Consider the following 9,659-nt stretch of genomic DNA (forward strand, 5'->3'; position numbering starts at 1 on the left):
TTCTGTCACTCAGTATATACAGGGTGTTTTATTAAGAATGTCCAATCTCTGAGTTGTAGATTCTAGACCTCAAAATATTAAGATTTAACCCAAATCACTTTAATAAAATATGGCTACTTACTAAGTTACAGGGTGTTGTATGTGGAAATTTAAAAATTGTTTTTACCCAATACTTTTAAACCATTTGACTTATTCTTATCGTACTTGGCAGAAAGTGTGGCTACTATACACCCTACTAAATTATGATAAACGTTTCTAGCTACTATCAGAGGCGTACGACAGGGGATAGTGAATGGTTGACCCTTCCCAAATTCTACGCCACTGGGGGAATTACTATTTTCACGCAAGTTTTCGATTCTCCAATATTTTTTATGTAAATAATGTACTCTTCATTGATAACCATAAAGCAGTGGCGGCTCGTGATTTTTACAATAGGGGAGGCTATACCTAACTGTAAAATATCTAGACAAATTTGCACTAGCAAAAAAATGCGCCAAAAAAGTGTAATTTGGGGCCCCATTTTTTATTTACATTTCATATCATCATAATTCATAATTTCATGATATCATATTTTAAAAATAGTTAGTCTAATTGTAAAAGTTTAATACCAAAGTTTGTGTCGTTTATTTGTTAACAATTCCATCTTTGTAAGTAGATATGCATATCAAAATAAATACAGATTTGAAGTTTTGCAGTCCACACAGGATGAAGCGTCACATTTTTTAAAATCTTCAACTGAATTTTTTTAAAAGACTAAGTTTTTCAACCTAATAAAAATATTTGTAAATTAAATATTTTTAAAAGATTTTTAATTGAAAAACTTTATTGGCCCATTTCCTGGTGACAACCTCCAAGGCTTCTACAATATGCAAGCACATGGATGCTGCAGTGAAGACTAAGGGGAAGGAATTCTACACTATGCAATTCACAACCCCCGTCTGCAGCGTGGTAAAGTTCAAGCGGAAAATGGACCTAGTTACTCTATAGGAGTAATACTAATAAAATTTTTTTTTATAATATATAATTTTTTTCTTTTAAAAATATTTAATTTACAAATATTTTTATTAGGTTGAAAAACTTAGTCTTTTATTTAGCAGATGCCGCTAGGCACCTACTACCATCTCGTCAGTTGCGGTGGGAGATGGATATGTCGAAGATTTTTACCTGGGCCAGAGAAAAGCAGCCTATGCAGTCTCTGATGAACCTCTAAAAAGAGGTGAAATCGTCGATAAGAGTGCTGGCTGCACTCTCTGATCTGAGTAAAAATTAAGACAGTTTTGGTTTCGCACCGCAACTGAATGAATAAAAATGGTATACATTTTTATTTTTATTAATATTACTCCTATAGAGTAACTAGGTCCATTTTCCGCTGGAACTTTACCACGCTGCAGACGGGGGTTGTGAATTGCATAGTGTAGAATTCCTTCCCCTTAGTCTTCACTGCAGCATCCATGTGCTTGCATATTGTAGAAGCCTTGGAGGTTGTCACCAGGAAATGGGCCAATAAAGTTTTTCAATTAAAAATCTTTTAAAAATATTTAATTTACAAATATTTTTATTAGGTTGAAAAACTTAGTCTTTTATTTAGCAGATGCCGCTAGGCACCTACTACCATCTCGTCAGTTGCGGTGGGAGATGGATATGTCGAAGATTTTTACCTGGGCCAGAGAAAAGCAGCCTATGCAGTCTCTGATGAACCTCTAAAAAGAGGTGAAATCGTCGATAAGAGTGCTGGCTGCACTCTCTGATCTGAGTAAAAATTAAGACAGTTTTGGTTTCGCACCGCAACTGAATGAATAAAAATTGTATACATTTTTATTTTTATTAGTATTACTCCTATAGAGTAACTAGGTCCATTTTCCGCTGGAACTTTACCACGCTGCAGACGGGGGTTGTGAATTGCATAGTGTAGAATTCCTTCCCCTTAGTCTTCACTGCAGCATCCATGTGCTTGCATATTGTAGAAGCCTTGGAGGTTGTCACCAGGAAATGGGCCAATAAAGTTTTTCAATTAAAAATCTTTTAAAAATATTTAATTTACAAATATTTTTATTAGGTTGAAAAACTTAGTCTTTTATTTAGCAGATGCCGCTAGGCACCTACTACCATCTCGTCAGTTGCGGTGGGAGATGGATATGTCGAAGATTTTTACCTGGGCCTGAGAAAAGCAGCCTATGCAGTCTCTGATGAACCTCTAAAAAGAGGTGAAATCGTCGATAAGAGTGCTGGCTGCACTCTCTGATCTGAGTAAAAATTAAGACAGTTTTGGTTTCGCACCGCAACTGAATGAATAAAAATGGTATACATTTTTATTTTTATTAGTATTACTCCTATAGAGTAACTAGGTCCATTTTCCGCTGGAACTTTACCACGCTGCAGACGGGGGTTGTGAATTGCATAGTGTAGAATTCCTTCCCCTTAGTCTTCACTGCAGCATCCATGTGCTTGCATATTGTAGAAGCCTTGGAGGTTGTCACCAGGAAATGGGCCAATAAAGTTTTTCAATTAAAAATCTTTTAAAAATATTTAATTTACAAATATTTTTATTAGGTTGAAAAACTTAGTCTTTTATTTAGCAGATGCCGCTAGGCACCTACTACCATCTCGTCAGTTGCGGTGGGAGATGGATATGTCGAAGATTTTTACCTGGGCCAGAGAAAAGCAGCCTATGCAGTCTCTGATGAACCTCTAAAAAGAGGTGAAATCGTCGATAAGAGTGCTGGCTGCACTCTCTGATCTGAGTAAAAATTAAGACAGTTTTGGTTTCGCACCGCAACTGAATGAATAAAAATGGTATACATTTTTATTTTTGAATTTTTTTAATTTTAAACGCGGCCTACTGCGGATTCAAAAACACGATAAATTACCGATATTTTGCTTTGCGTTACAGATATCGGAAAAAGTTATTGGAACAAGTTGTTCCAAATATTAGTCTAACCCCACATACCAAATTCCATAACAAAATTCGCACTTTTAGCTTTTTCATTATTTTTAGTCAGGACATTAAAACTCGTTGTCCCGAGATGCACGCAACCACACAACGGGGAGCCGAGAAGCTACTTAGCTTCCCTTGGTATATCTCCGGGCAGCGTGTGATGGCACCGTATGTAGATGCCACTGTTAGGAGACCGCGTCTCCTTAAACGCCTACTGCGCTGCGCGGTGCATCAGCTACGGAGGTTGCTCCACTTCTCGGTTCCGTTCATGCATCTCAGGATAACCCAGGGTCCAGCCTACAATAATAATAAAAAAACTGAGACGCAATCATGCGTTCTAATTCTAATGCTCCGTGCGTATGGATATTTAGTGATAATATGGAATTTACACGTTGTATAATAGTGAAGGTGCTTGTTGTTTTCGCGATTCATGATAAACAAAACAGTGTAGCGTGTGTAAAAAATTTATGGGGAGGCTAAGCCTCCCTTGCCCCCTCTGACGAGCCGCCACTGCCATAAAGCCATTAGTTTTCGAGGTATTGGAAGTTAAAAATGAAACGGCACAGTTATTTTGATTAATTTTTGATAATATGCTTCATATGATTAATATTTAAAAACTATTTATACCCAGTACTTTAAAACTATTTGACGTATCTTTATCATACTTGGCAGAAAGTGTAGGTATTGTACACCCTACTAAATTATGTTAATTATTTCTGGCTACTATCAGAGGCGTACGCCAGGGGAAAGTGACTGGTTGACCCTTCCCAAATTCTACGCCACTGACGGAATTGCTTTTTTTTAGTGTAATTTTTAGATTTTCCAATACTTTTATGTAAATAATATACTCTTCACTCGTAACGATAAGATCATTAGTTTTCGAGATATTTAAAGTTAAAAATGAAGCGACACAATACATTAATCAAAATAACTGTGCCGTTTCATTTTTAACTTCAAATATCTCGAAAACTAATGACTTTATCGTTAGCAATGAAGAGTATATTATTTACATAGAAAGAATTGGACAATCGAAAAATTGCGCTAAAATAGTAATTCCCCAAGTGGGGTAGAATCCCCTGTCGTACTCCTCTGGTAGTAGCTATAAACGTTTATTTATCATAATTTAGTATGATAAGGATATGTCAAATAGTTTTAAAGTACTGGGTAAAAATAGTTTTTAAGTTTTGCATAAAACACTCTGTAATTCAGTAAGTAGCCATATTTTATTGAAGTGATTTGGGTTAAATCCTAATATTTTGAGGTCTAGAATCTATAACACAGAAATTAATAAAAAAATAAAAAAAAAATAAAAAAAAAAGAAAAAAAAAAAAAAAAAAAAAGAAAAAAAAATAATTAGCATAGTTTTATTTATTAACATAGTAGACATTATTTGTAAGCTTTAATTTTTACAATTTTATATGAACGAATAATAATTTTATATGTAATTACGTGGCTAAAGGTTCTAAACCAAGGCCAGAATCAAAGAAAAAAAAATTGGACATTCTTAATTAAACACCTTGTATAAACTGAAAACTTACCAGATCGCAAGATTTTTATCCTCTCATCTGAAGGTACATGATACTTGTCTCCAAAAACTTTTTGTAACGTAGATTTGTATGAATTTTCACTATTTATTGTTGTTATTGTTATATATTTAATCTTATTTCTCTCTTCTTGATGGCTTGTCAATGATGTCAGACAAGGGCCGTTTACTTTAATTCGAAGATCTAATTTTTCTAGTTCTTTCGGCCTACTACAAAATTACATATTACAAGTAAGGACTTTAGGTAATATACATATATATTTTTTAATACATTACACTAAATTAGTTTAAAAGCACATAACAGAGGAATAAGGCAAGGTACACAACATAATTAAAGCTGTGTAACCAAGACCTAGACTAGAGGATATATGTAAGAATGTGTGACACCGAATTAACAAGAGAAAGGAATAAAAATAATTAGAGTAAATATGGGAATTTTGGAATCAGAGAGAAAGAGAGTGTGTGTGTGTGTGTGTGTGTGTGTGTGTGTGTGTGTGTGTGTGTGTGTGTGTGTGTGTGTGTGTGTGTGTGTGTGTGTGTGTGTGTGTGTGTGTGTGTGTGTGTGTGTGTGTGTGTGTGTGTGTGTGTGTGTGTGTGTGTGTGTGTGTGTGTGTGTGTGTGTGTGTGTGTGTGTGTGTGTGTGTGTGTGTGTGTGTGTGTGTGTGTGTGTGTGTGTGTGTGTGTGTGTGTGTGTGTGTGTGTGTGTGTGTGTGTGTGTGTGTGTGTGTGTGTGTGTGTGTGTGTGTGTGTGTGTGTGTGTGTGTGTGTGTGTGTGTGTGTGTGTGTGTGTGTGTGTGTGTGTGTGTGTGTGTGTGTGTGTGTGTGTGTGTGTGTGTGTGTGTGTGTGTGTGTGTGTGTGTGTGTGTGTGTGTGTGTGTGTGTGTGTGTGTGTGTGTGTGTGTGTGTGTGTGTGTGTGTGTGTGTGTGTGTGTGTGTGTGTGTGTGTGTGTGTGTGTGTGTGTGTGTGTGTGTGTGTGTGTGTGTGTGTGTGTGTGTGTGTGTGTGTGTGTGTGTGTGTGTGTGTGTGTGTGTGTGTGTGTGTGTGTGTGTGTGTGTGTGTGTGTGTGTGTGTGTGTGTGTGTGTGTGTGTGTGTGTGTGTGTGGGTGTGTGTGTGTGTGTGTGTGTGTGTGTGTGTGTGTGTGTGTGTGTGTGTGTGTGTGTGTGTGTGTGTGTGTGTGTGTGTGTGTGTGTGTGTGTGTGTGTGTGTGTGTGTGTGTGTGTGTGTGTGTGTGTGTGTGTGTGTGTGTGTGTGTGTGTGTGTGTGTGTGTGTGTGTGTGTGTGTGTGTGTGTGTGTGTGTGTGTGTGTGTGTGTGTGTGTGTGTGTGTGTGTGTGTGTGTGTGTGTGTGTGTGTGTGTGTGTGTGTGTGTGTGTGTGTGTGTGTGTGTGTGTGTGTGTGTGTGTGTGTGTGTGTGTGTGTGTGTGTGTGTGTGTGTGTGTGTGTGTGTGTGTGTGTGTGTGTGTGTGTGTGTGTGTGTGTGTGTGTGTGTGTGTGTGTGTGTGTGTGTGTGTGTGTGTGTGTGTGTGTGTGTGTGTGTGTGTGTGTGTGTGTGTGTGTGTGTGTGTGTGTGTGTGTGTGTGTGTGTGTGTGTGTGTGTGTGTGTGTGTGTGTGTGTGTGTGTGTGTGTGTGTGTGTGTGTGTGTGTGTGTGTGTGTGTGTGTGTGTGTGTGTGTGTGTGTGTGTGTGTGTGTGTGTGTGTGTGTGTGTGTGTGTGTGTGTGTGTGTGTGTGTGTGTGTGTGTGACGCGAGTTTAAAGCGTGTCAGTCGCTTCGAGTGAACATCTCCGGCTCTGTATCAAGCCTACTTTCGCGCTAAAAATTACAAAAAAAAGTATTTTTAATCTTTGATTAAAATAGAACCATTGAACTAATATTTGATATTCTTTGTGAGTAATTAAACTGTACCACAGACTCACTTTTAAGCTTTGAAACAATTAAAACAAATTATAAACAACGGAGAAATCGTATATTTATTTTGCTGTTTCATAACTTTTTTGCAAATGGTTGGAAAATTTTTTTAAAGCATTCATTACAAGACCTTTGAAATACGCATTTTAAGTACTTTTTAAAATTAGAATATAATAAACAATTTCTGAGAAATGTTAATTTGTTTATAACTATTTTTTTAACATTTAAAGATTATGCAAAAAAATAAAAAATTTATATTTTGTCGACAAAATATTAAATAGGCATCACATCTTTATAATCTTTCTAAGTTTGATCAATGTCTCATGATTATTTTGGTTTTTATTGCGACTGTAAATTGTTTTTATTGCGACTGTAAATTGTTAATTTTAACAATTGAATTTTGCTAAAATATTCGTTTAATTTTCACCAGCTTCTGCAGTTATAATCTATACCAAGAAAGCTTTTATTTCACCAAGTTATTTAATTATTAATAAATAATTACTTGCCCAAAAAATTTATTTGAAAATTAGAGATTTTGTTGGGAAACCCCACATTTTTCGAGGAAAATTTTCGTCGGAGCAAATCGGGAAAAACATATCTCTATGCAGAATTTAATTGCGGTGAATTTTTATTTGAGTGTTTTTGTTGTAGTGTTAAAATCTTTGGAGTTATAGAGCAATAATTAAAAAAAAATACGATTTGTCGGCGCCATTTTGTTTATAAAAAAGTAGCACACTATCTGCGGACTTTGCATACCTATATTATTAATATATAGGATCTTATAATTCGATTCCAGCAATAAAATTATTGGTAAATAACTTTTCCATGAATTTTGCTAATTAGCCCAGAGTATAAATTAAGTTAAATTTTAAAGTTATTAAAATTTTTTAAAAACTAAAAAACTATATAATTTTGGTCCACTTACATGCCGTTACAAGGGATGCTTTGTAAGTTCATCGATAACATGTTTAAACGTCCAGATTCTGCTAATAGGATAGCTAGGTGAGGGACTGGGTAAACGCACATGCTTTGTAGGTCAAAACACAGTGAATTGGAATGGATCCTGAAGGCAGAAGGATGCCTTCAGGATTTATTCCTTCTGCCTTCAGGATCCATTTGTACGTTGTCAAAATTTATCGTAAAATAACATAAACTTATTACAAAATTTCTAACTCCAATATAAAATTAGTTGTGAAAACAACTGTTTGTATACTATAAAAATCTTCAAAATGCAAAAATTTTACAAAATAACGGCAAAAAATTCAACAAACTGACAGTCACAAAAGTAAACAAACCAAAACGTCATAAATTGTACTTAAAATATGTGAAGACGTCCCCAATCGTCTTTCTTTGTATCTATCTCTTTTCAATGCACTGAGTCTAAATCGTTCATAAAAATAACATGTGTTTTTACATAGCAGGCGGCAGCTGGTTTGTCATTAATTTCATGCGTGGAAGAGAATTATGCTATTCTTTTTCTCATGATCATCTTTTAGTGCGTCACAGTTTTTCGATTTCTTTCTAACGCATTAAATTGTATGTGACAGAAAAAAAGGCACCTCCGTGATTACAACATTTATTCTAGTTATTCTAGTTGTCGATAGATGGCGCCATAATAAAAAAAATTACAAATATAATCTGTATAATTTATAAGACTATACAAATCAAAGAAAATACCATTTTATAAATGCAAGAAACACATTTGATTTGTTTTTATTCCAAATTGAAAATAAAATGTGACAACTGTCAGATTTAACTAAATTGTCATGTTAGAATAAATGTCATAAATGTGTATTATCACGGACTTACCCTTTTTCCTATCATTTGTTGCGCACTGAAAAATGCTCATGAAAAGGACAATAAATAAAAAGTATGTGTTTTATCTCGCCAGGTATTAATGACGCACGGGTAAAGACTCGCGGACTCAACTGTATATGATTTCCAACATTAATATCACAAGAGAGTGAGAATAAATTGACAATAATGCGACAATTTTTCGAAAACTTGTTGCCTGGCAATAGACACGAGAGCCCAGAGGGCTTGAGTGACTATTTCATGGGCTCTCGTGTCTATTTCAGAATGAAAACCAGTTTAAGAAAAAAATTGGAGCATTCTTTTCTTATTTATTCTTACTATCGTGTGATATTTGACAGGTTATGTTTTAATACTTACATACAAAATTCAAGTCTGTATAAAAACATTCAGTGACATTTATCCCAATTAATATGAACGTTGTAATTAAACAGAAATAATCTACCTAAAAATATTCCCAGTATAAAAATCTAGGTAGCATATTCCCGGTATAATAATAATCTGATTGGATAGAATTAAACAAGCGATGAAAAATCTTACTACACGATTGGAAGCTAAAATCATTAAAAAATAACCACATAATAAAATAAAAACCTTATCTTGTAAAAGGTATATTTAAAATCCCTAAAAGGGCTATATCACAACAAAACGTTTTCGGAATCAATATTCCATCATCAGTGTTATCACAGGTTTACATGCTTTAAGCCACCAAAATATACGGGTAAAAACCCTTGAGTTGATTTTAAACAGTTGAGGTTACATTATATTATATTATCCGATTAAAATCAACTCAAGGGTTTTTACCCGTACATTTTGGTGGCTTAAAGCATGTAAACCTGTGATAACACTGATGATGGAATATTGATTCCGAAAACGTTTTGTTGTGATATAGCCGTTTTTAGGGATTTTAAATATACCTTTTACAAGATAAGGTTTTTATTTTTTTTTTATTTATGGTATACAGCCAGTACAGGAATTTGTCCTTGTGATATTTTTACATAATAAAATAGTTGTGTCTGGTCCAGGTCTTGGAGTATGCAAGTAGTTTTTAATTTCCTTTTCATAAACATCGATGTTATCTGATGATTTTAAAAATAAAATATCGAAATTGATTGACTTATTAGGTTCATCGTCCTTCTCTCTCGCACTAGTGGAGAACATACCCGCTTGTGCGTCTTATAACTCCTATAATGCAGCACTCACGTGGCGTTTTATTTTTTTTTTCTCGATATCGATATTCTCAATAATATCGAGGCATGCGTATCGACAATACAAGAGTATTGTATTGATTTCAGATGAATATTGTATCGACATTAATATTGCTAAGGTGTGTATTGTATCGGTATCGTATTGATTTTCGATACGATATCAATACAATATCGATATTTTTATCTAATATCGTGAAGCTCTAAACGCAGTATAGTCCAGGGTAATATGGATTTTCTCGGGACACTCAAAGAT

At 34.9% G+C, this 9,659-nt stretch overlaps 1 protein-coding gene across 1 annotated transcript in view; it reads right to left on the reverse strand.

Moving 5' to 3' along the window:
- The window catches only part of LOC114336804 (centromere protein F-like), a 49,178-nt gene extending 40,168 nt beyond the window's left edge, over window positions 1-9,010 (reverse strand). Inside the window, exons 1-2 of the mRNA XM_050652161.1 lie at window positions 9,003-9,010; window positions 4,474-4,688 (exon numbers count right to left, since the gene is read on the reverse strand). Of these exons, the coding sequence (XP_050508118.1) occupies window positions 4,474-4,688; window positions 9,003-9,010 (223 nt within the window). The remainder of the gene's footprint in view (window positions 1-4,473; window positions 4,689-9,002) is intronic.
- Window positions 9,011-9,659: the final 649 nt, after the last annotated feature.

Source organism: Diabrotica virgifera, chromosome 5 (assembly GCF_917563875.1).
Source record: "Diabrotica virgifera virgifera chromosome 5, PGI_DIABVI_V3a".
Taxonomy (NCBI): Eukaryota; Metazoa; Arthropoda; class Insecta; order Coleoptera; family Chrysomelidae; genus Diabrotica; species Diabrotica virgifera.